This window comes from Esox lucius, chromosome 7 (genome assembly GCF_011004845.1).
Source record: "Esox lucius isolate fEsoLuc1 chromosome 7, fEsoLuc1.pri, whole genome shotgun sequence".
NCBI lineage: Eukaryota > Metazoa > Chordata > Actinopteri > Esociformes > Esocidae > Esox > Esox lucius.
In genome coordinates, this window is record NC_047575.1 from 582,351 (window position 1) to 608,705 (window position 26,355).

General features: G+C 40.0%; 1 protein-coding gene across 3 annotated transcripts in view; it reads right to left on the reverse strand.

The window, feature by feature from the left end:
• alg8 (ALG8 alpha-1,3-glucosyltransferase) overlaps nt 1-26,355 on the reverse strand; it is a 108,963-nt gene that overhangs the window by 62,267 nt on the left and 20,341 nt on the right. For all 3 annotated transcript variants that reach the window (XM_029121033.2, XM_029121032.2, XM_034293361.1), the window contains 6 exons: nt 24,375-24,568; nt 16,684-16,793; nt 16,299-16,366; nt 15,983-16,109; nt 15,667-15,770; nt 15,301-15,421 (listed from right to left, as the gene is read on the reverse strand). In XM_029121033.2, coding sequence (XP_028976866.2) covers nt 15,301-15,421; nt 15,667-15,770; nt 15,983-16,109; nt 16,299-16,366; nt 16,684-16,793; nt 24,375-24,568 — 724 coding nt within the window. The remainder of the gene's footprint in view (nt 1-15,300; nt 15,422-15,666; nt 15,771-15,982; nt 16,110-16,298; nt 16,367-16,683; nt 16,794-24,374; nt 24,569-26,355) is intronic.

The window sequence follows — 26,355 nt, forward strand, 5'->3', positions numbered from 1 at the left end:
TGATGAAATTGCCATCACAGAATTAATCTAAAACAATCTTCAAGGGAGAAAAATTTAAAATAAAAACCTTACAATAACCTGGCACGTGGCATCATTAAACTGTTCATGGTTGCCAGGAATAGAAGAAGACCTAGGTCAGCATGCCCTGTTCTTAGAAATGATTAGGGCCACAACCGATGCGCCAGGCCTCAACCATATGTTATCTATGACCATGTTCAGTTGGCGACAAGGTAAAGTTGCCTGTGTCTCCTCTGTATTCTTCTGTATGTGTAGGACAGGGACTGGGGGTAGCTTAGATTAGGAGGTCTGCAAACTCTGACCTATAACTATGGTTGTTATGGCAGAATAGTGTTCTCTCTTGTTTTCCTATTAGTATGACGACTTGTTTTGTATGTATTTCATAGTATTAGAGATCATATTTTGGGGGCTGATAAGGGGGAGTATAAAGAGCTAGAAGCCATAATATGTAATCAGAACAATTGTTATGACACTACTCTGTTGGTCTCTGTACTTATACTCTGTTTTGTGAAAGCAGTTCCTGTGGATAAATTTTTCCACACATGCTACCTTACTCTTTCAATTTGCCTTGATTGCACACAGGGTCCAAAATTAGAACGTGCCAATCACCAAATGTCTTTGGCGAGTAAATTATGGAGACTACACGCTACATTAGTGGGTAGATAATTTTTTTCCTACACATGCTAGAAAATGCCATCACACTTTGGGAGCTCGCCCTTGGTTACTTATCCTGGTGTCTCGTAATCATTTTCTAGCCGGTGACTGGGTCCCGGAGCCCAAATCCTCCCCCGCTCGTGGACTGGCTGCGAAAAGGGTGAGAGTCAGGGCGCCCAGAAGGTAGGTAGGTATAATATGAGGTTCTTTGGAAGGTGTAGGCTACGGTATGTAGAAAGTGGTGACTGATGGAAGCTTGGAGAAAGTTTGTGTGGGGTTTATTAATCTGTGGTGTAGTTCTTTTTGCTCAGGTTGGATGGCTCGTACCTCTGACCGCCCCCACCCTCCCACGGTGTTTCGCCCGGCCGATCGCTGGGACTCCTTGGAGGTTTGCTTGGTCTCATCCCGCCCGGCGACACTGCATTGTTGGAGAACATTTCCCTACAATCGACGTAGCCAAACCCGAGATGGCCCCCGATTGGTTTTGCTCTATGTACCTTTTCGTTGTGAATGTGGTGATGCAGTAGGCCGTCTGGATGCAGTTTTGCCCCACTTTGGAAGTGTTGAGCGTGTCTACGTGGGTCAAGAAAAGGTCCATGTGGGGGGAGTAGTACCCACCAGATCCGTAATCTCCAGTGTTTGCAGCGACTGAGACCAAAAAAAGACTACAGACCCGGGGTTGAGGAAGAGACTATGCTAACTGCTATGAATAAATTTATGAAGCTACCGCTAGACGTTCGACTGGACATTGGATTTGGAAAGATACCAGTGGGAATCAAGACAGGAATCAATAAATGGCTGTTTAGATGTTGTGTTCCCGCAAGAAAAGAAACAGTTCCGTCTGCCTCTTTGGCCTCGCTGTAGTTTTTGTTCCATGTCCTGACAACAATTCCCATGCAGTTATCCTATTGCGGGGCAATTCGTGCAGGATTTTAAGCAGTTGGACTGCGGCAGTTGGACTGCTGGTAAATCTGCAATTTAGATTGGACCTTTAAATATGCAGTTAAGGTTGGACCTTATAGTCAAAATCTGCAGTTGAGGTTGGACCTTATCGTTAAAATATGCAGTTATGGTTTGGCCTTATTGCTGTATATTTGCGCGCACCGATTCCGTATACGGTCACGGCCCCAGTCCAACCTCGGCCTAGTGAATGCATTTCCATGTTGGTATTCCCTGTGCAAGAGGGATCCGATTGGCTGCATTATGTATTCCTTGGTGGAATATTTGATCTTGTTTACCGAGGTTGTTTTTAACTTGGAAGTTTTGAATTAGCCAGGTTTTGCTTTGTTTGGTGTACACTTGGGTGAATGCACTCATTGCATCGTTAATGTGATTCTTTGGCGAGGCCCACTCCGCAAAATTGAAATTTGTCTTCTAGTGTTGTGCTGGTGGCTGGCACACAGAGGTATTTGCCTGATGACTTAGGATTGTATACGAGAATGATGTCCTAAATTTAATTAGAGGGATATATTGGAAATTGGTACAATGCTGCTTTTCTAATTTGGTAAGATATAATCTTGTGGTTTCATTATAGTGGGTTAAAATATTGTGTTTCTCTCCTTGTATGGAGTAGAATGAAGAACCATATGGCAATAGTCTTTAACGTTATTGGATGTCGACTGGATTTGCATCCAATATAGTCATGGCCTGCAACAGAGGGCAAATTATCCAAATCCTGTTTATTCCCCGAATAGCAAAAGCCCGTAAAATTAGACATCCTATTTTAAATGTTCAATTTGGTTTGGTTAAGTAATGTAGTTCTGTTTTGTTTGTATTTACGATGATAACTGGGATAATACTTGAGTTTTCAGACCTACGCCTGATGCTCGTTACTGGCGTTTACATTTTAACCTGGTAAACTGACAAATGGGGTAGAATGATGTGACTGTATTTAGAGACCTAGGTTGGAGTATCCTGGGGATCACTCCCTGATTGTTCCTTGATTTTAGTGACTTCATGCATCTGTTCTCTGTTAACTTGGCCTTTTAGAGTTTTTCCCCTACTGTTGCTGTATTGATAAGATTAGCGATTGATAAGATTAGCGATATTAGATGGGTAGAGCAATAACCCGTTAACGTGGGATATCGGCTAAAATGGGCGCATGACGTCTCTTACTACAGACAGTCTGAAGACCATGTCACGTTTTTGTGCGGAAACTTTCCTTGGCTCCAGGAAGTGGGGCAGACCCCCTGGGTTGGCCTTTACCAAACTTTCCCCTCAAATCAAAGTAGCTTAGGGTTACATTTGAGTATTCTGACTGTTCTCACCTGTGGTAATTTCCCCAACATGAGTATGTTCAGTTTTGGGTTAATCAAACGTTAAGTTCAAGCCAACTATGTTTTCTTCTCAATAGCTTTCATGTCGGAATTTATGGTTTTGAACCATACTTGTAGTGAGAGTAGAGACCAAAAGCCATCCCCCATTGTTAATTGCTCGAAAAATCTTGATGTAGTTGTATGACATATGCATAAAAGTAGCGATTTTGGCTGACCGCCACTATTTGGTGTAACATAGACATGCATTAGAGTCGGACATACTCCCTAGACTTTAGGAGGTTCATTGAGTCATGAGGTTTGTGTTGTCTCAACTTAGTTTGGGCATTGTCTGTGGAAATGCAAATTTGTATGTGCTCATTTGGGAGTTTCACTGGGTGAGACAACTTTGTTTACGGGTTGTGGTTTTCTAATTCCTTCACACGAGCGACCATGTGGCACAGTTGTTTTTTGATTTTGTTTATGGATGTTGGGTTTTTGTCATTTTCAATTTAGTTTTTGATGGGTATTCAGTTTATGACTTTTTTACTGAATTAATGTTAGATCCCTCCCAACTATCGATTTTCTTTTCATGTCCGTCCTGTAATGGTTTTGCTTTCACGCTTGGAGTCATTTTCGTGAAAGCAGGGGGGGGCTGTATGAAATTATCATCTATGATGAAAAAGAGTTGAACTTAGAGTTCAAAGAGAATTAAATATGTACTTAGAGTTATGTGAAGAATTTAGTTTTTCTGTTCCCATAGTTATAACAGAAAAATGGCATCTGTTAAAATCAGCATCCCTTAAAATCAGCGTCCGTTCACAGTGCTTGTCTAATTTGGGTTTTTGGAAACATTTTAGTTTTATACAAAATCTAACATGATTATGATTGAGTAGAATACATCTTACAATTTTGACTTGGTTTAGCTAAGAAATAACTAATTTGATGGGATGACAAGTGACTATGAGAATGTTACTGTTCAGTTTGTGTGATATTTGATTAGAAGTCACCAGAAGTGTCAATTCCATGTTTATTTACATATTCAATGACTCTTCATTATTTTTATAGACATGTACTGTATGTACTTAATTTCTGTTGTAGTAGGCAATCATTGGAATGTAAATCGTTTACAGATGTTTTTTTTTTTTTAGGTGTATGTTGAGGCAAAAAGGTTTGCTTGCTATCGCCTAGCTAGTTTGTTTCTCAAGATAACAACAATGTGTCCCTAATTGATAAGGGGACCATTCTTCAAGACTAGGGTCTGTTATCCTTAGGATAGTAAACCATCCCCCACTGTAGGGTGAGCTCTGGGGTGATAGGGCATAAATAAGGGGGGGGGGGGGGGGGGGGGGGTCATGATTTATAACAGGATAACAATGTCTTATGGGTCAGTGCTTAGCAGAAACGACACTATGCAAACATTTGGTGGAGTAATTAAAGGTTAAATAACATTTACGTCATTAGAATAAGGTATTTGATTATTTATGTGAAGCAAAGGTGAATTTGATTGAAGTTCCGAGACAACACAATCAGATGTAATTACATACCAACTGAGATCTGGTTAGGTGAACTGAGAATTGTTCATGAACTACACTTTGAGAGTGATGCTTCAATGTAAGCAAACTATCTTAACTGATGAGTAATTGGAAGAGTAATGGGAAATGAAAAATTGTGTTCTTCTGTTCCTTGTGTTGTTTTGTTATTTATTGGTTGTTAAACCAACTATAGAAAATAGTGGAATTGTTATTTTGCTACACTAGCAGGACAGAAGCACTAGAAAAGTTAATTTTTAAACGATACTGTTACTGTTTACAACTGTTCTAATCTATTTAGACAAAGGTAGCAGAAAGACATTGGAAATATAGGTTTGAGTTTTTGGTAGGACTGGGTTCTAATGCATTAACAAGATGCAACAATCTAATGTAATGGACATTTCTGATTGTGTACTGTGCAGTTGCAACTAATCTTCTCAAGGAGAATTCACTGACAGGTACAGAACACTTGAAAGCGATTCAGCAATAGAGGACTGGTTGGAGCCCGGAGAGACAGAGTTTGGCTTAAAGGACAACTGTGAGGTGGGCTGAGATAAGATGGATCTCTCACACACAGACTGTCCCACTACAGAGGATTCAACTCCCAGGGATGCAGCGAGTTTACAGCAATGCCTGGTTCCAGACAGACTACTACTAGTCCAGATGATTCTGCCATGAGATGGAGAAGGAAGCCTCCAACCGAGACGATGGGGGCTAAGGAAAGCTCCGGTTCTGGACAACGTTTACCTGGGCGCGGAAAGACCAACTGCACAACATCATGCCACAGTGATTGGGTCCATACCAGGTATATCTCATCTGTTGTCCAGGTAGCTGAGAAAGGAACCTGGGGTCGACGACACACGCTACAGGATGGCTTCGGTGTTTAAAGAGTAGGCACAGTGAATTGAAGTCACTGAGGGAAAAGTGTATTTTCTAGTAATGGTGACCATCACTTCCAACCCGGGCCTGCAGCTATAGAGCCATTAGATAAAATTGGTATTTTGGCATTTACAAAGGAGAGCACACAGATTCTCCTGACCTGGATGATAAAGCAGCTAGAATGGAGAACACTAGAGCTGTATCATGGTAACCTGCATTTGAGCTATGAAGGACAACACCTTGGAATATACATCTGACTTTTACGTTCTGTTACACAGGCCTGCCAAGAAATGGTTCATGGTTCATGACTGTCTGCGTTTGGAGGAGCAGGACATTTGTGATGACTTTGGAAGTAAATCTAATTGGAACCATGAGAGGACTTTTCAGTATATCTAGTAATTGGCATGAGAGGACTTTGTACCAGTGACAAATTGAAGGATTTATTCAGTGATAGGTGTTTACACACCACATGTTGATGCTACATACCCCATACTGTCAGTATATGTGTCCCTTGAACTCCTTTCCTTTGACCAATGATTTGGACATAAAAGGTTTTGCTGTACTATGTTATAATTCTGTATAATGAAAATGTGTGATCTTGGAGTTAATAGAAAGGTTATGGTCTAGAAGCATGTAAATGAGGATCCAGACATTTCAGATTGTTCCATTATCGACCAGGGTGTTAAAGAGTACTGTTTTGTTGTAGTCTACATCCTAATGAGTAAACTGTTTAAGGATTGATACCAAGGGTTGATTTGATATCAAGAGGATGGATTGTTATGGACATTTTGAACTAAGGACATTTGGGACATTTCTGTCTTCTCTATTGACTGGTATGTAAATCTTTGATTGTGACACACATGCCTGTATAATATCAGAGGATTATTAGGTACTTTGACCATGTTCTCCTGCCTAGACCAAGAAGGGTGTCAGTCCTTTTGTTCTTTAGGAGTGTGGCCCTTGGGAGGAAGTAGGTGCAACTGGCTTGTTTAGGTAAACACAACAGTAAACATTATGGCAGGAAGGATAAGGTGGGGGGGGGGGGGCAGCCCTCCCTTTAGGTAAAACCTACGTGACACAAGACAGATGGCCAGCAACTTACCACACCCTTTTTCCTCTATAAATACGAACTGTTCATGTATTAAGTTAGAGACTCCTCAGATGAATGTTTGTAAGCGTTTGACGCGCATCTCTATTTGCAAATAAACGTAATTATGCCAAGAAAATTTGGCTCTGTACTTCCTCCTTTAAGAGTTCTGATAGATGAAATTTCCATCACAATTGTTTTGTGAAGCTATTCATTGCATAAGTTAGGGTCAAAAAAAATTAACCAGCTAAAACTTGTTAATCATTGCAGCAATTATTCAATCATAAGCTCTTAAGTATCTCCTTATTTAAATCCCAACGGTGATGTTTTTTGGTCAGGCAGTGTAGGCTGTTGGAAGTTCAGGGAAACTTCCAAGGGAGATGAAGTAGCAGTATAAGGCATTCAATATTAAAACTTCTGGACAGGTTTCGCGTTAGACATGTCTGGCTAGAAAGACAAAGTGCCTTGCATAACTTGAAGAGGATGCAATGACCTCAGTAGTGGAGCTATATGCATCTGAATTATTGCATCCCCGGCAGGCTAATGAGCTAATGACACACTGAACATTAACACTAGAACCGCCAAATGCCTACACCAATTGGCGTTTGAGTTTGTAATTTAAGTATTTAAATAAAACTGCCATTTTTGAAAGCTACACCCCCCTCCTTCCATTACTTTTCCCTAAATAGGATTTTTATACATTTGTTCCGTTGTCTGAGTTCTAAACTGACAAACAGAAAATTATTTAGAGACTTTACCTGATTTACCTGTTTTTATTTCCTGTTTTCCGACACAATCCACCAACAGCCCACACCACTTAGCGTTGGTACCCAAATGGTACCCAGGCGCTAATCACCCCTCACTGAATGCATGACCTCAATGGGTGAATTTGCGATACTCCCAGATGAATGATCAGACCTGGGTTGTATTTAAATTAACTTAAATGAAATACAAGATTTCCATGACCATTCAAAAACGTAATTAGGCTATTTTGGAAACTTAATACAACGATATAGGCTACTTATCACACATTACGGTTTTTCAATAGGAGATTCAGCTTATTGTGTAGGCCAGGGGTGTCAGACCGGTTCCTTGGAGGGCCGTGTGTCTGCAGGTTTTTGGGTTTTCCTTTAAATTGGTTCCCAGTTCAGACCCAAACAACCAGGTGATGGTAGAAACAAACCAATTAGTGACCTAAGTAGTCAATCAAGTACAAGGTGAGAGCGAAAACCTACAGACACTCGGCCCTCCGTGGAACCGGTTTGACACCTCTGGTGTAGGCTAATCTAAAAATCTAAAATGAAAATCAACATTATATTAGGAGGGAAAGAGAAACTAAATCGCACACACATCCTATGATCTCTATGAATTTTCTCTGCCCATTTTACTGAAGATTAGAATTTTACAAATATATTAGGCTAAATAATTATTCACAAAATGAAATTCCAAGGAACTCATCACTTTCGAATAATTCCTCCAGGTTTTATGATAATTTATTTATGTCACCTAAAGAAAAATCTTATATGCCAATAATCTAGGAGTAATCTAGATCCATCCATTGGCATTGAAATCAATCACTACAATCCCCTGGAGTTTTTTTCGTATGATGAGACCTTCTATTACAATCACATTCATATTTTCTATACTCCTATATAGTTTGATGACGACCTAGATGATCTGATCTTCTGGCAGGATGGTGATGCTGCAGAGGAGAATGTCCATGCTAATAGGGACGATTCGTATGCTAATGACGCCAAACGACATTCGGCTCTGGTGGTTCTAGTGTTAACAAAATCATTAGGCTACTAATTGTTTCCCGGGGTTATGATAATGGTCCGTTACTATTGAAGTAATTGCTTGAGAAGGATACTTTGTGTTTGGTCCCTTACTAAGGCCAATTTAATTTTTTTAAGTTCAGGTGGACTATGCCGATTCAATGCTGGCATTTATTTAGCCTATTTTCTTAGGGTTGAGTGTTTTTTTGGTTTTTCTTCCCGGATTTAAAATGTGGTTTAATTTGAGTGATGGACAATTAAAAGCAATTCATGTTTGTTCCTAAAAGTAATTAGGCCAATAGATGAAAAAATTTATGTTAGAGCAGACTTGAGAAATTGACTGTTGCAATGTACACTCACCTAAAGGATTATTAGGAACACCATACTAATACTGTGTTTGACCCCCTTTCACCTTCAGAATTGCCTTAATTCTATGTGGCATTGATTCAACAAGGTGATGAAAGCATTCTTTAGAAACGTTGGCCCATATTGATAGGATAGCATCTTGCAGTTGGAGATTTGTGGGATGCACATCCAGGGCACGAAGCTCCCGTTCCACCACATCCCAAAGATGCTCTATTGGGTTGAGATCTGGTGACTGTGGGGGCCATTTCAGTACAGTGAACTCATTGTCATGTTCAAGATACCAATTTGAAATGATTCGAGCTTTGTGACATGGTGCATTATCCTGCTGGAAGTAGCCATCAGAGGATGGGTACATGGTGGTCATAAAGGGATGGACATGGTCAGAAACAATGCTCAGGTAGGCCGTGGCATTTAAACGATGCTCAATTGGCACTAAGGGGCCTAAAGTGTGCCAAGAAAACATCCCCCACACCATTACACCACCACCAGCAGCCTGCACAGTGGTAACAAGGCATGATGGATCCATGTTCTCATTCTGTTTACGCCAAATTCTGACGCTCCCATCTGAATGTCTCAACAGAAATCGAGACTCATCAGACCAGGCAACATTCTTCCAGTCTTCAACTGTCCAATTTTGGTGAGCTTGTGCAAATTGTAGCCTCTTTTTCCTATTTCTAGTGGAGATGAGTGGTACCCTGTGGGGTCTTCTGCTGTTGTAGCCCATCCACCTCAAGGTTGTGCGTGTTGTGGCTTCACAAATGCTTTGCTGCATACCTCGGTTGTAATGAGTGGTTATTTCAGTCAAAGTTGCTCTTCTATCAGCTTGAATCAGTCGGTCCATTCTCCTCTGACCTCTAGCATCAACAAGGCATTTTCGCCCACAGGACTGCCGAATACTGGATGTTTTTCCCTTTTCACACCATTCTTTGTAAACCCTAGAAATGGTTGTGCGTGAAAATCCCAGTAACTGAGCGGATTGTGAAATACTCAGACCGGCCCGTCTGGCACCATCAACCATGCCATGCTCAAAATTGCTTAAATCACCTTTCTTTCCCATTCTGACATTCAGTTTGGAGTTCAGGAGATTGTCTTGACCAGGACCACACCCCTAAATGCATTGAAGCAACTGCCATGTGATTGGTTGATTAGATAATTGCATTAATGAGAAATTGAACAGGTGTTCCTAATAATCCTTTAGGTGAGTGTATGTGTAACTACAAAGTGAGGTGAAGTAGCAGTATTAGGCGCTCGAGAGTCAACACCAGTGGGCCAGGGTTTGGTTTTGAGACTTTCTTGTCCGGCTTGATACAAATAAAGGAACAAATGCTGTACGTCTGATTATTTTGCTACTTTATATCACAGACGGTGCACACGGCACACGGTGCCAAAGATAATGGGTCTTTGCTTTCTTGCAGCAACACCATGTCATATTGGAATAACAGTCATTCTGACTGTTATTTTGCAATGTAATAACTGTAATGAAACCCATATAACTATAGGAAGCTGACTTTTCATAAATGTGTGTATAATTTATTCTAACAGTTTTTTTTATTAAAATTGCAAAACAAAAGATTTGAGTTTTTCTTGCTTGAATGGCTGTAACAGTCATATTGACCATATGCATTAGGCTATAGAGAGTGTATAATTTCCGTGTTTGCTCCTTTTTCCTGCTCTTGAAAATGCAAAAACAAAGGACATTTTGGACAAAGGTCACAAGGTAGGCTAGTGTGTGGGAGCTGCACATGGAAGATGGAGACTACCGTTGTCAACTGAGTAATTGCTCCACAAGCGTCAGTGAAATTGATGCCCATTATTTGCCCCTAAAACAACCTGATGCCTTGTTCAATTGAGCCCATAATTTTACAGCATTATATTTTTACTCACCCAAATATTGCTTTCTGAATGTCAGATTAACTGTTTGGGACATTTTTGGGTATTTGCATTTCATACGCGTCAAGAAAGATAAATTAAATGCATATTGGTGATGTTTGTATATCAGCAACAAACGAAAATGAGCTGCATGGTCGAGTTGCCAGAAAGAAGCCTTTACTGTGCCAATTCCACAAAAAAGTCTGGTTACAAAATGCCTGACAACACCTTGACACCCCTCACAGCTTCTGGCACACTGTAATTTGGAGCGATGAGACCAAAATAGAGCTTTATGGTCACAACCACTCACTGATGTTGTGGGAGTGTGTGAGCTCTAAAGGCACAGGGAATCTTGTGCAAATTGATGGCAAGATGAATGCAGCATGTTATCAGAAAATACTAGCACACAATTTGCATTCTTCTGCACAAAAGATGCGCATGGGACGCTCTTGGACTTTCCAGCACGACAATGACCATAAGCACAAGGCCAAATTGACCCTCCAATGGTTATAGCATAAAAAGGTGAAGATTTTTGGAGTGGCCATCAGTCTCCTGACCTTAATATCATCAAGCCACTCTGGGGAGACCAAAGATTTTGCATGACCTGGAGGCATTTTGCCAAGACGAATGGGCAGCTATAATACCTGCAAGAATTCAGGGCCTCATAGACAACTATTACAAAAGACTTCACGCTGTCATTGATGCTAAAGGGGGCAATACACAGCATTAAGAACTAAGGGTATGCAGAAAAGGGGTCAGTTCCTTTTTTTTTTCTTTGTTGCCATGTTTTGTTTTTGATTGTGCCATTCTGTTATGACCTACAGTTGAATGTAAATCCCATAAGAAAGAAAATAAATATATGTTTTCCTTGCTGTGTGAGGTTATGATTAGGGTCAGGATCAGGGTTAGGGTGAGATTAAGGTCATGGTTAGATATTTTACTAGTTGTTGGGGGCCTATAGGAGCTTATACTGATCAAGTCTTATAGTGATGATTCATAGATTTAATTTCATTGGCCCATGGCAGTCAGGAATATTTCACAAAATCTGTGGCCTGTGAAAAAAAGTTTAATTCAGCTGTATTTACAACTTATAACATCCAAGTAAAAGATATAATACAAACTTGTCAGATTTTCTTTTTTACAAATAAAAAAACAGAATCACTGAGTTGGAAAAACCCCCCTCCTAAAAATGACTTGTAAACCCAACCAGGTGTAGTTAATCATCTTCTCGATAGCACACAAAGCCAACTGACTTTCAACTGTGATCAGCTGTGGTCATTTTGATTAGCTCAGCATGAAACATGCTTTTCCTGAAGCATTTCAGTCTTTGGTAGTGCAACTGAAGAAAACAATCAACTATGGGTGGCAAGGCATTGTCAAAAGATCTCCGGGATAATGTTGTGGACAGGCACAAGTCAGGAGATGGATACAAAAAAAATTCAAAGGCTTTATCAGTGCCTAGAAGCACAGTGAAGTCTATTATTAAGAAGTGGAAGGTATTTGGTACTCCCTGGGTCAGGACGTCGCTCCGAACTGGATGAAAGAGCCAGGAGGAAACTGGTCAGAGAGGCTACCAAGAGGCCTAAGGCAACTCTGAAGCAGTTACAGGAATTCATGACAAAGAGTGGTCATTGTGTGCAATTGTGTGGAAAAAGGTGTTATGATCAGGTGAGACAAAAATTGTATTATTTGGCCTCAACGCCAAACGATGTGACTGGCGAAAATCCAATACCGCTCACCATCCAAATAACACCATTCCTACAGTAAAGCATGGATGTGGTAATATCATGTTATGGGTTTGTTGTTTCTCTGCAGCAGGGGCTGGAGCACTTGTCAGGATAGAAGGAAAAATGGATGGGGCAAAATACTGTCAAATATTTGAGGAAAATCTGCTGTTCTCTGCCAGAAAGTTGTCAATGGGAAGAAGATTTACCTTCCAACATGACAATGACCCAAAGCACACAGCAAAACTGACCACACAGTGGTTGAAGGAGAAAAAGGTGAATATCCTTGCATGGCCTAGTCAGAGCCCGGACTTAAACCCCACTGAAAATCTGTGGAATGACTTGAAGACAGCAGTCCACAAACGGTCACCATCAATTTTAACTGAACTTGAGCAGTTCTGCAAAGTTCTGCAAAATGTATATATATATTTTTAACGACCCCCTCAATCACTTCATCCTGGGGCTGGTGTGTCTGTCTGTGTGTGGGTGGGCCACAAATGCGAACCCTGGCATGTAAATTACCTCATAAGCGTTGTCTAGTGGTGCAAATGTTTTATGTGCTTTGTTTTCTGTTTTCTGTTTTGCCTATGGTATATGATTTATATGGTATTTACTTTTATTTTGAAATGACTGTGCGACGGAAGTAGCGGCAGAAAATAAATTTGGAATAACAGCGCGCACTCCTATCGTGTTGCCAATAATACTGTCGAGTGAATACGGAGAAAGTGAGATATAATAAGTGATATAAACGGTTCTTTAGCACCAGGTTTATGAGGGAACAAGGTTTGTTTAATTATTGATGTCTAAGTTCATTTGTTAATATTTCATGTTTTGTAAATTACTGTGCGCTATAGTCTAAGCTAATAGAGGTTGCTACTGCTAAACTCTTGTCTTGGTTGTTAGCTAGAATGTTAAGCTATAAAGGTACAAGATTTACTAATGAATGTTCACAGCACAAGGTGTCAAATAAAAAAGGCTGTGAACCATCAGTTTAAGAGACCATCTTTAACCGGGGATGCTACACTGGCCCAGACTTTTTGAATTGATAGTGCCTTATACCGCTACTTCACCTCACATTGAAGTTACCTGAAACATACACAGTCTATTTCTCAAGTCCACTCATGAAAGACACACGTAAATAGCCCACACCCAATCTTTGGTCAACTGACATAACATTTCCAAAAAGTGCTTACAGCCACACTTTTAACATAATCAGATCAAGTTGCCATTATGACTGCCCTGCAGGACTGCTCCACCCACACCTCTAGCGTCACCTACATGCCAAAGTTGTGATTTTCAAATGCTCACAACTTTTGTCCCATTGTCCTATGGTGCTTTTCCACTGCATGGTACCGGCTCGACTCTACTTGCCTCGCCTCTACTCGCTTTGGGAGCTTTTCCACTGCATAGTACTAGCTCGACTCTGCGCTACACGCCGACCCTGTACCCGCCCATCATTACATAACAGGAAAACTGGCGTGACGCCACCTCCAATGCGACACACACGGGAACAACAATGGAGGATATCGTACACCTGATACCAGCCAAGAGACAGCATTTGCCAACTAACGCAAACCCTGCAGTGAACAGAAAAATCTAACTCCATACATTTTCTTTTAAATTGACAAGCTTTGAACATAAAATGGCAAATCAAAAGTAAACAAAATCTGGACAACATGGTCACAGAACCTGTTTGAAAAACAGTGAAAAAGTAGAATAGAATTATTGCCCTGCAGTATGAAAGATGATGTAACTGCAATGTTCTTTTAGATTTAAGTGTATACACCTAACAACTCAACACCAACACATTTAAAACAACCTACATAACCACTCCATCTCTATTAAAAGGTATAAATAATTGCCTTATTAATTGCTGGCTATAATTCCACACCGACTGACAAAGGAGCAGCCTACTGTACACAAGGCAGCGTTTATACCGGTAGTTGCGAGGAAGCACGCGTGAGCAGTAACTTTTGTCTCTGCAAAAATGGTTAGAAAGCTTGGTAGGCGGCTTCTGTTTGGCTTGACATTACTACTTTGACCAGTGCAATGTATGCCAGTTACCCTATAGAAAAACCCAGAGGAGAAAAAAGACAAGCTCCTTTTGTAGGCTACAAAAACAGTATGTCTTTGTGAGGTTTGAAATGTCTATAGGACTGTGGCATCTGAGCATTAACAATTACAATGTGAATGTACGTTTGATTGTAGGTGAATGTGCCTAGATAATGAGAACAACAGAAACCTCTCTGTTTAGATTATTTCCTCTGTAGGTTGCGCTCTACTAACCCCCAAGAATGTTTAAATTGATCATACTGCCTTGGAAACCGGATCTTTGCAAGGTAGACACACCCTTCAATGTATATATCAGCTTTTAACTAACATTACTGTGAGAAGATAATGGAACGTTCACCGAATGATCTGTGCTGCAATTTTCCAATAAACTTGAACGAACTTCTCCCTCGATTTGGTACGGGTTCTACATTATTTGACCACTATACAAAACCACCGATTTCTAACAGGTCCAAACTGAGAGGAGTTTTGGGAAAATATGATCGCTTAAATTATGAGTCTGGTCTGATGCACTGGCACTGAAATTAACCCATTTCAAAGCAAGGACTCCTAGGACAGGCCCGCAAATAAACACAGCTGGTATTGCTTTGCTGCAAGCTTCGAGTCACTCTTGTCCAATCAGAAGTCTTCCGTGTGTTCACGTCACCTTTTGGTATCACATGACAAGATAAGAACAAGTGCTGTGCGCCCATTGGCCATATGGGTGCGCAATACCAGAAAATCACTTAAAATGCACATTACTCCTGAACACAAACAGATAACCAGGCTTATAAGACCTATGGGGCCTGTAAAGCCTATCCTCATACGACATTCTTATAGCACTGACCCCTTAATTGCTGCTTGCTTACATGGCTAAATGTAGTTGCTTACCTCTGGAGTAAACAATGCCTTACCAACAGACACATGATCCGGTCACATGATCACCTCACAGCCAAGATTCTCAGGATCTTGGATTTCTGTCTTGATTTTTTACATGATCATATGGACAGGGGTTCCACACAAAATCAGGACTCTAACAATTATATATTTTTTTTAATATGGGACCAGTCTAATGAAACCAAAATAGTGCCTTACCCAACACAGACAGAGCTTTATCCACCACATTATAGAGGGCCCAAATGTTAGGGGCCCAGTAGGCATGGCATAGACCCCTCTTAAAGGGAAAAAGTCTAGACAGAACTTGCGGGAGCTGGCCCTGAAAAAAGAAAAATAAGTGATGTTAAGTCAGGGGAATCAGTTACACACATTCACTATTTGTGCTCCCTCCGTGCAAGACAAAAACAAAATAACTGGTAGAGCAGTTGCATAAAGCAAACACAAAGCAAATATATAATACTAGCCAAAATGTTTGACACCTATCAATTCAAGTAAATCTGCTGACTGGTACTGTATATATATTTTGCTCAGTTACCATTGTACTGTTGCACTGAGAGCACATACCATAGCAATGAATGGGCCAAAAGACAGGGCGCAGACCGATATTACGATAGATCCAAGAGCTATCAGACGAACAAGACTTAAACTGCTCCATCTCACAGATCCATCTAAAAGAAACACGGAGTATGTGTGTACAGTCATAATCTCAGAGTTTAATTAATGAATGAAACTTTTCAGGGTCTAATTATTTGAGATGTTATAGTATAATTATTTGAGATGTTTTAAAACAGTGTTCTCTCCTCCTGTTAGCCAGGTAACTACCATCTCTGGTGTTCAATTTAATTTGAGATTATCCAACAAGTAATGTGCCAACTTTTACCTGTGTTGTCCTTGGTAAAGCAGTAGCTTCGCAACAGGAAGATCCCGTAGGCAGGAGCAATGTACAGGTAGATGTGTTTAAGGTTCAGGAGGACAGCAAAGAGAAATGCCCCCTCCAGATGTCTGCCCTGCTCAAATGGAAATGTGATGAAATTGCTTCCCATGTCCGTAGAAAAAAAAAAGCACTCAAAATCCCTTGTCAGTCAAATTGAACAGAAGAACAACATAGGTATACAATAGCAAAATGAAGGTTTTTGTTAATATTCAGCAAGCAGAAATATTGATGTTGTGGAGAAGGCTGTTTTGTTGTACCCTACCTGTAAATGTCTTGCAACAGATAGTAGTAGAATTCCACACAGGAATCCATTGTACTGGAAATGAATGTCTGTATAAAAGCACTAAGGACTTGAGAGCCTAGCTGGTTAACAACTATGACAGATGATATAATAAAAGTAATACTTATTTCTTTTTCAGCTGACTCATTGGTTACATGATCAATGAACTTGCCAGTTTAAGTTCCAAGATCAATCGAGAAATATAAACATATTGACCTTTGGCTGGGTTCATAGAGAACCCTGTTTGAAAATGATTTGCTAAGACAAACCAAATGAGTGCTTGTAAATCTAAGTCCAATAGACAGTTACTGATTCTTCCCTTTGGTGCCTAATGAACACAAACCAGCACTTAGAGTAGGAAGGATACGGTCAACAATGAGGAGTCCATAATTCCACAGGAGCAGAGCTGCCAGGATGAAATATGGACGCACCAGTAGATCCTTAGAACCCTTCTCCTCTCTCACACTTCTACAGCATCTGAAGGAATAGAGGAAAAATGAATATGGCCTATAACAAGCTTTTATTATTATTATTCCTTTTTTTAATGCATATTCCCTTGAGATGGCATGCGATACAGACACGCCACTTTTGCCCGTATTCAAAATAAACACAACAAATCTAAATATATTTTGGAAAATGCATGATACAGTACCATTCACATTAATGATACACTGACATCAAGAATTATTGGCATATTTGGTTAAGATAAGCAAAAAGCATTATTACATTTTCACTCCACATATTTCAATAGCGATTGGGTCAGGGGACTGGGATGAACAGTGAATAAGCTTAATTCTGTGGTGAGTTTGCCATTTCTGTGTAGATATGGAGGAATGCTTCGGATCACTGTACTGCTGTAAGATACAAAAACAAAGTAGTTGTAACCCACCAGGAGAGGCAATCAAAGACAAACTACACTTGGGCAGTTTGTGGCCAAAAAATATTTTTTTCCTCATTTGACCATAGGAACTCAGTCCTAATCAAAGTTCAATTGAAACTTAAACTCCAAGTGCTGACGTTAATGTCACAATGAAAGTATAGGTTTGTCTGGCAATACATCCAAATAACATTTTGCAGTTTGGAGACTTGGTGATGCTAAGATTCAATCAACTTCTGCAATTCTCCAAATATAATCGAGGACCCATCCTTAGGAGAACATACACTTGCATCTTCTTCCAGGCAGTTTCATCTCAGCTTTAAACATCTTACTTATTGCTCAGATAGTAGAGGTGGATATTTTCAGACATGCCGTCATATGAAAAGTACACCCCCTGATAAATGGATATTTGAGCTAAATTCCAACTGCGTTCATAGATAAACATAAACCATTTCAACAAATCACAAAAACATTACATTTTGAATCCATTCATGCAATGAAAATGAACAGAAATGCAATTTACTTATGTGGAAAAAGTTGTCACAACCCTATCTTTAACATGAAATGTGTTAACATTGGAATCAGGTGCACCAAAACTGGTGCAAATTATTAGACAATCCTAAGACAGTAAGTTGGGAAGATCGAGCTTTAGATAAGAAACATTGTCTGGTTTGGTCTTAACCATACGGGGCAAGGCCTAAAGAATATAGATGCCCATCAGTCTGAGAGGGGATACAAAACCATTCCAAGTAACTCAATGTACATCATTCCACCGTCTGACAAATCATCTACAAATTGTGAAAATTCCAGCAATCTACATCGGATAGGTCATCTCATCAATTTCAGCCCAAAAATATGTATTAAATCCTTTAGCAATACATTATCGATACACTGGAGCCAAATATCAATATTGTTATAAACATGCAGCAAAACGGACTCCCCTGCCAATTTGACTTACCAAAGTCACTGCTTCATTAATCTTAGTGGTGGCGCTTATCAAATAAATGTGGGTAAACTTGCAGTGAAGAAAAAAACTTACAGGAGAAAAATGGCGGACACCGGGGGAAAGCCAAAAAAAATTCTAAGAGGCACAATCACCGTTAAAGTTAAAAGTCTGGGCCCACATCGGCTTTTAAACCACTGATAACTGGGAAAAATAAAATAGATAAAGACTACATGATCTGCAAGAACTGTCTCGCGAAAGTAAAGCACACGGACAAAACAACGAACATGAACAGCCACTTTGTTCATCATCATCCTGATCTCGTCGTGGAGAAAATAGCAACTGGAAGCAGCCTACAATTAAAAAAAAATTATGCAAAGCTTCCTTTTACATCCCCGAGGGCTACCAGTATTACTGAATCTGTCACTGTGTTTATTTGCAAGGACCTTCGCCCATAGTGTGGTCGGAAATGAAGGTTTTCGCCGAATGCTTCAAACACTAGAACCAAGATATGCCATACCTAGTTGAAAATATTTCACTGAAAAAGCTATTCCAGCGTTTTATGCGAAGAAGAGAACAAAGGTGTAGAACATACATCAAACTGCTGAGAGTGTTGCACCTGCGATGCGTAGACTTCTAGGGCCACCAAGTCCTATGTGACCATCAATGCTCATTTTATTGACAAGCGGGGAATGCACGCTTACGTACTTTCAAGCTAGGGTGATGCACAAGAGTTACATCGGGTGCTCATATGGCAGAATTGTTACAGAAGACTACAGAGGAATGGAAGCTTACTGAAAAAGTAGCTGTTGAGCTGACTGGATATCAACACATTGTGTATTGCGCATAAACTGAACATCGCGTCACAGCATGCCCTGAAACAGACAGCCAATGCTCAACTGCTTGCAAAAGTTTGGAGAATTTCCATCTTCTTCCACAGAATGGACGCACTGAAGAGAAACCACAGGATGCTGGAACTGTTGAAACTGGTGCTGTAGAAGCGAGTCTGACCCTTCTGATGGTTTCACACATTTAATGAGCGGTAAATACTTGGGGAGTAGGAATAGAGAGCGTTGGCCAGATTGACCTTGGTGGAGCAGGGGAATGGCTTTGTAAGCCTCTGGAATGTTTGTGTACACATGGCCCAGTGTATTGTCTCCTCTGGTGGGGAAGGAGACATTTTGGTGGAATTTGGGAAAAACTGTTTTTAGATTTGAATGACTGAAGTCCCCTGCAATCACCAAAATACCATATGGGTGTTCGGCCTGCAGTTTCCTAATGGCAGCTTGTAGTTCTTTCATTGCTAGATTGGCATTAGTCTCTGGGGGTATATGCAGATTGCCATAATAACAAATGAAGTAAACTCCTGAGGCAAATAAAAAGGACAGCATCTAATCATCAGGTATTCCAGATTGGTTAAGCAATGACCCCCGGTTAAGTTAGTGTTTGCAAACCATGTTTTGTTTAGATAAATGCACAGACCACCACCTCTGGTCTTAATCCACTTCAATTTTACGCTGCTATATTAATGTGTCAGGGGGAGTAGGGTCAGTTCTACTTCTCTATGGTAAAACCTTGTAAACCTAAGGAATGCGCACTACATTTTCTTGTATCCTGCTCCTTTCAACCTTAGGAGGACCTGAGGTCTTGGCCCACACCTCCCGAGTACCAGGCTCTGAAAACTTGTTGCTGCCACTGTCCAAAGTCCTCCTGGCAGTGTTGCAGATCAAGACAATGCCTGACGATTCCAGCTGCCAGTCTGATACCCACACCCACCCTCCACCAGGTTGTCGCTATCCTTGTCCTTCTGGTCATGCTTCTGACCTGGCTTAGGATGTCTAGACTCTGGACACAACTCGAATACATTAACTAATTATACAACTTAAAACGTACACATGGCATGGTACAGCCAGAAGAGGACTAGTTAACCCAATGAGCTTGGTTCCTCTCTAGATTTCCTCCTACATTTCAACCCCTCTTAGGAGATTTTTCCTAGCCACCATGCTTCAGCATTGTTGTTGCTTGCTCCTTGGGGTTTCAGGCTGGGTGTTTTGTAAAATCACTTTCACTACTGCTGATGTAAAAAGGTCTTCATAAATACATTTGATTCATTTAATGGATTGATTCAATCTGATCTGCACTGAAGACATCGCGACCAGCCAGCTCAATTATGTTGTTGGGTATATTGTTGTTAAGCCACGTATCCGTGAAAACTATGAAGCTGCAATCCATAATACATTTTTGTGAGTCGATTCTCAGTCGTATTTCGTCCATAAAGAGGCAGTAAGCTAAGAATCTACAAATTGTTTATACATTGTTTCATATCAATTGCCAAATTCTGTGAAACAGACACTACAATGCAGTGAATAAAAACATAATTCCTGCTTTTTGCCGTCTTAGGGGATATATCGTCATGTATTATAGATGATGGTCGTGCAACTTATCGAGTATTGAAGAATCGCTGTATCGCGATCCCATTGTTATCGTGGGCAATGTATCGTGATAGTATCGTATTGAGTTACTCTGTGATTCCCACCCCTAATCAAAAGTGGACAAAAATCTAACAAAGCCTCAGGGTCTGGCCACCCTGCCATTGTGATTTTATATTTTGTTTATTCTTTTAACTATATTTATTAAAATATGATTTTATCTATATTTTTATATTTTTTTGAGGGAACATTGGATGCATCTACACTCACCTAAAGGATTATTAGGAACACCATACTAATACTGTGTTTGACCCCCTTTCGCCTTCAGAACTGCCTTAATTCTACGTGGCATTGATTCAACAAGGTGCTGAAAGCATTCTTTGGTTTCGCTCTATGGACCTTTTCGTTGTGACCGTGGTGGTGTTCGCTCCGCTTTGGAAGTGTTGAGCGTGTCTACACGGGTCAAGAAAATGTCCAAAAGTGGGGAGTCTCCAGTGTTTGCAGCGACTGAGAACAAAGAAGACTACAGACCCTGGGTTGAGGAAGAGACTTTGCTAACCGCTAAGTTTGAATTAATGAAGCTACCACTAGATGTTCGACTGGACATTGGATTTGGGAAGATACCGGTGGGACTCAAGACAGCGGCTGTTTAGATGTATTGTTTCTGCAAGCATGGAGAGAGTTTTGGCTGCCTCTTTGGTCTCGCCGCGAGTGATCCCACGGAAACAGGCAGGAACGCTGCCGATACAAGCATATTCAGTTTTGGGATAATCCAACATTAAGTGAAAGCTAAATATATTTTCCTCTCAATAGCGTTAATGTTGAAATTTATGATTTTGAAAACAACTGAAGTGAGGGTAGAGACCTAGAGTCAATCCCCCATTTTTGCTGCAATAGAACCACAGACGTGGTCAAAGAAAATGCATAAAAGTTGTGATTTAGGGTTTGGCTGACCGCCACTATTTGGAATAAAAATGTATCCAAGTTTGTGAATTCCCTAAAATTTAGGAGGTTAACCAGGACACTGTGTTTTTCATGAGGTAGTTTGACCGTTGCCTGTAAAAATGCTGAATTTGTATGCTGTAGCTATGCTAATACAATCACCCTGGTGGCTGCCACAGGTAAACCACTGCACATGGGCTGGGGTTTTCCCTCCTACAATTTAGTTGCACAGCTTATCCCCTGGGGGACAAACTAGTTAGAAATGTGCCAAGAAACTACAGGATATTATAAATGCATGATAGCCAATTTCACAGACCTGTGTGATGGTACTGTGGTAAAGTCAAATTTGAGAGCTGTTTAGCTATGTTGGAAAATTTGTTAATGGGTTATAATTCCTTCGCACAAGCGACCGTGTTGCACATTGATGTCTTTGTGTTAGTGAATGTTCGTGTTTTTTAACATGTTCACTTTGTTTTGATGAATATTTAGGATGCAACTCCTTACTGAATGGATTATAGATCCATCCCTATTACCAATTCTCTGTTTTTCATGTCCGTCCTGAAAAGATGGCCAGTGCGGGTTCAGGAAGGCGCAACCTGTAGCCGTATTTGTCATTGTTCTGCATTCACTCATGGTGTCACTTTCCATTGATTTAATGAAGTGAAGGCAGGGGGGATGTATAATATGATAATTGATTATGATTGAAAAGAGTTGAGCTTAGGGCTCAAGGCATATCAAATTGGTATTTATAAGGAGTTAAGCACAAAATTGAGTTTTTCCTGTTTCCATGTTATAACGGAGCATTGGCATCTGTTTTGTTTTACATTTACCATTTACAGGATGTTTTTAATTGGTTTATTTGGAGATTGTTTTGTTTGATGTAAGGTCTAACATTTTCATGGTTGAATAGAATAGATCTAACCATGGTCTGAAAATCTTATTCCACTGCTAGCTGCTATCGGGCATTAATATAGCACAAGGAGTCAAACAACAACCAAGCCAGTTCTGGATGGAAAAGGAACTTTGACATAGACTATTATGGAAACTGAATAGGGTGTGCACTTCACTCTGAAGATGGAACTTCTGAGATCCACAAGTTTTCAGGACTGATCTATTGTCTTCATTGTTGGGAGTTGACGGAACCATACCCAGTGGATGAAAGTCAGATGGACTGTTGAACCACACTAATCGTTATTTTGCAGTTATGCTTTCAACAGATCAGGACATCACAACCCCTTTTCTGATGATACATCACGTCACTGACTGGACACAGACAACTGAGCGTGTGAGTACCAGCAACATGTTCAAGAAGGACCTCTACAACCACATTGGTTGAATCTGTCTCACATCTTGCTGAGCACTCACATGGCAGAACAATGCCAGGGTCAGATCACTTGGCTTCACACTCCATTTCTAGATGAATCATCGACAGCGAGATGAGAGGAGAATCCTAAAGGACTCCACATACTACAGGTCAGAGTACCTCGGGCCAGTTGACTAGAAAGGTCACATGGTCCCAACACAGTGGAAGACACTGTTGTGGTGTTAATCTTGAATTAGTGAAGTGTTGGAAATTCACTGTTCCATTATACACCTACACTGACTTGTTAGGACAACCAGGCAATTTGCTGGGTCCACATCACACTGACTGCAATAACTGATTTTGGAACTTTCGTCACTGATGCAAGACAAAGAAAACTGAAGACAAGAACTGAAGAACACTTGATTGAAAACTAACTTCTTTCCTTACAATCTAAGACTTTCCTAAATGAACTGATATGGTGATTTCATATGTATGAAGGTTTTTTTCTCGCAAGACAGGTGGGAAACTCTTTACGATGACAATCCCAATATTGGACTTATTTGTGATGATGCTTAATGATCTGCATTATGACGGCTATCATGGTATGTTTGGACTGTGAATTGTTCCCTATTATAGGTGGTCCCGGTCAAAGGAAGATGTTTTCCCTATTTTAAAGGTAGAATCTGTCACAGGTACAACAGGATATGCATATATCTTTTGTATGATATTTTCGCATGGATCATGATACGGACAAGGGCGGGGGTCATGATTTATGACAGGATTAAAGAAGTGTCTTTTATGTGCTAGGATTATAAGAGACTTGGAGACATTCACACTGAGTTTCATCTTGTAGAGAAATTAGGCTAAATAACAGTTATGTTAACTGACCTTCAAGATGGTGTGAAATGTTTTAATTTGCAATAAGGTATTTGAACATTTATGTGAAACAATGGGGAATTTGATTGTAGTTCCGATACAACACAATCAGATGTAAATTATATAGCAACTGTGATCTGGTTAGATGGTGAACTGAGAATTGCTCACAAACTACTCTTTGAGTGTGATACCTCAATGTAAGCAAATTATCTTAACTTACGAGTAATTGAAACAGTAATGAGAAATGACAAATTGTGTTCTTCTGTTCTTTGTGTTGGTTGTTAAACCAACTATAGAAAAGACTGGAATTGTTATTTTGCTACACTAACTGATCAGAAGCACCAGAAATGTTAATGTTTTAACGATACTGTTTAATCTATCTAGACAAAGGAAGTAGAAAGACATTGGAAATATAGGGTTTGAGCGTTTGATAGTGTGTGGTTGTAATGCATCAGTGAGATGCAACAAGCTAATGTAATGGACATTCTTGTGATGGTGTACTGTGCAGTTGCAACTAATCTTCTCAAGGAGAATTCACACTTCAGGTACAGGACACTTGAAAGCGATTCAGCGATAGAGGACTGGTACAGGTCTATTCATGCAATTTAAGATTGTTTAAGTATCCTTAATATTGCATGATATGTTTTGCATCCATTAAGCTCTTTTACCTCGAGAAATAAAAACTTACTCTCTGACAGCATAGATAAACACCACATCTGTTGCAATGACAGACAACCTCTGGAAGAGGACGGTAGCAGGACTGGCGTAGCCGAGATTTTGCACAACCAGCATCTTCTTGTCAAAATGTTGAGCCACATGGGACAGGCCATACTCGAACCAGGCAAATAAAGGAGGGTAATCCAAGGTCCACTCTGAGGTGCTCTACACAGAAACCCCAAAATAGGAAGAAACATGTAAGTTGCCAACTAGTGTATAATGTATTTTTTCAAAAAACAATCAATCATCACAATCACTAGTAAGCTAGACATTGTTGAAAATACTAGGTTAATTGGCATATTCTGCTTTGAAATGACCATTTCATCCTCACAAAAACCGCTAGAATGTTACAAGAAAATTTCACACTGAAGGTGGTGCAATGTTATTAATTAGGGTTACCACCCACGGAATCCTTCCATATTTCACTCAAAGAATTTACAATTAATTTTTGAAAGGATTCTTGATTCTTTTGTCACCATTTTAGTACCCAGTTTAGTAAGTCAGTACATTTTAAATTGCTTCCTAAAAAACTGCCTTTAATTAATCTTGTTAATGATCAGTTTAAGATGCCTCAAAGTGTGCTAGTGCATGCATCTGTAAACTGAGTGGCTATCAGATATTCTGTTGTCGTGGGAAAGGTGAGGCACAGGAACAGTTTGATAGCAAGTAAAACCATTTGGTAAATATTCACAGCTAGTATTTGTGAATTTATTTCATATAGCAAGCAAGCAAGCTTATTTATATAGCACAATTCATACATCAAAGCAATTCAATGAGCTTTACAAAGAAAAGTATATGAAAGCACAATAACAAAAACAAATTCTCAAATTAAAACATCAAAGCAAATAAATACATCATAATAATAGAAAATACAATAAGAAAACATATAAGGATTAAAAATGGGATAAAAACATAGGAAGCTATGAGGCTGAACAGTGTGGTTAATTTTAAGTGCTCAGTCATAAGCATGTGAGAAGAGAAGTGTTTTTAACCTGGATTTAAAAATTGAAACGTTTGGGGAACGTCTAAGATCTTCTGGTAGTTTATTCCAGTTTTGTACAGCATAAGTGCTAAACACAGCTTCTCCATGTTTTTGTTTGGACTCTGGGCTCTACTAGCTGACCTGTGTTCATGGATCTAAGAGCCCTGCTCGGTTCATATTCTGCAAACATTAGAAATGTATTCTGGTCCTAAACCAGTTTTATAAACTAAAAGCAGCACTTTAAAATCTATTCTGTAACTGACTAGAAGCCAATGCAAATATTTAAGAACTGGAGTGATGTGTTCTGTTCTCTGGGTCCTGGTTAACATTCTAGCAGCAGCATTCTGAATGAGCTGCAGTTGTTTTACAGTCTTTTTAGAGATTCAGTTAAGAGGCCATTACAGTAGTCAACCCTAATAGAGATAAAAGCATGGATTAGCTTCCCTTGGTCTTTTTGGGACACCAAGTCTTTGATTCTGCTTATATTTTTTAGATGATAGAATGCTGTTTTGGTGACCAATTTGATATGACTGTTAAATGTGAGGTCTGAGTCTATCAGAACACCAAGATTACGCACCTGATCCCTGGTTTTAAAGGCCTGAGAATCCAGCTCTTAACTAATACTTGTTCTTTTATTTTTGTTGCCAAACACAAAAACAGTTTTATCTTGGTTTAATTCTAGACACTTCTGGTTCATCCAGTCATGTATGTGCTCTATACATTGAGTCTATTGAGCTGCTGTCATATGGTTCGAGAGCCATATATATTTGAGTATCATCAGCATAGCTGTGGTAGTTAATGTTGTTGTTTTGTAGAATTTGGCCCAGAGGTAGCATATAGAGATTGAACAGAAGCGGTCCGAGTACTGATCCCTGTGGAACTCCGCATGTCATTCATGAGAAAGTAACTCCGGCCATCTAGATCTGAACCAATCAAGGACTGTCCCGGAGAGTCCTACCCAATTTTCCGG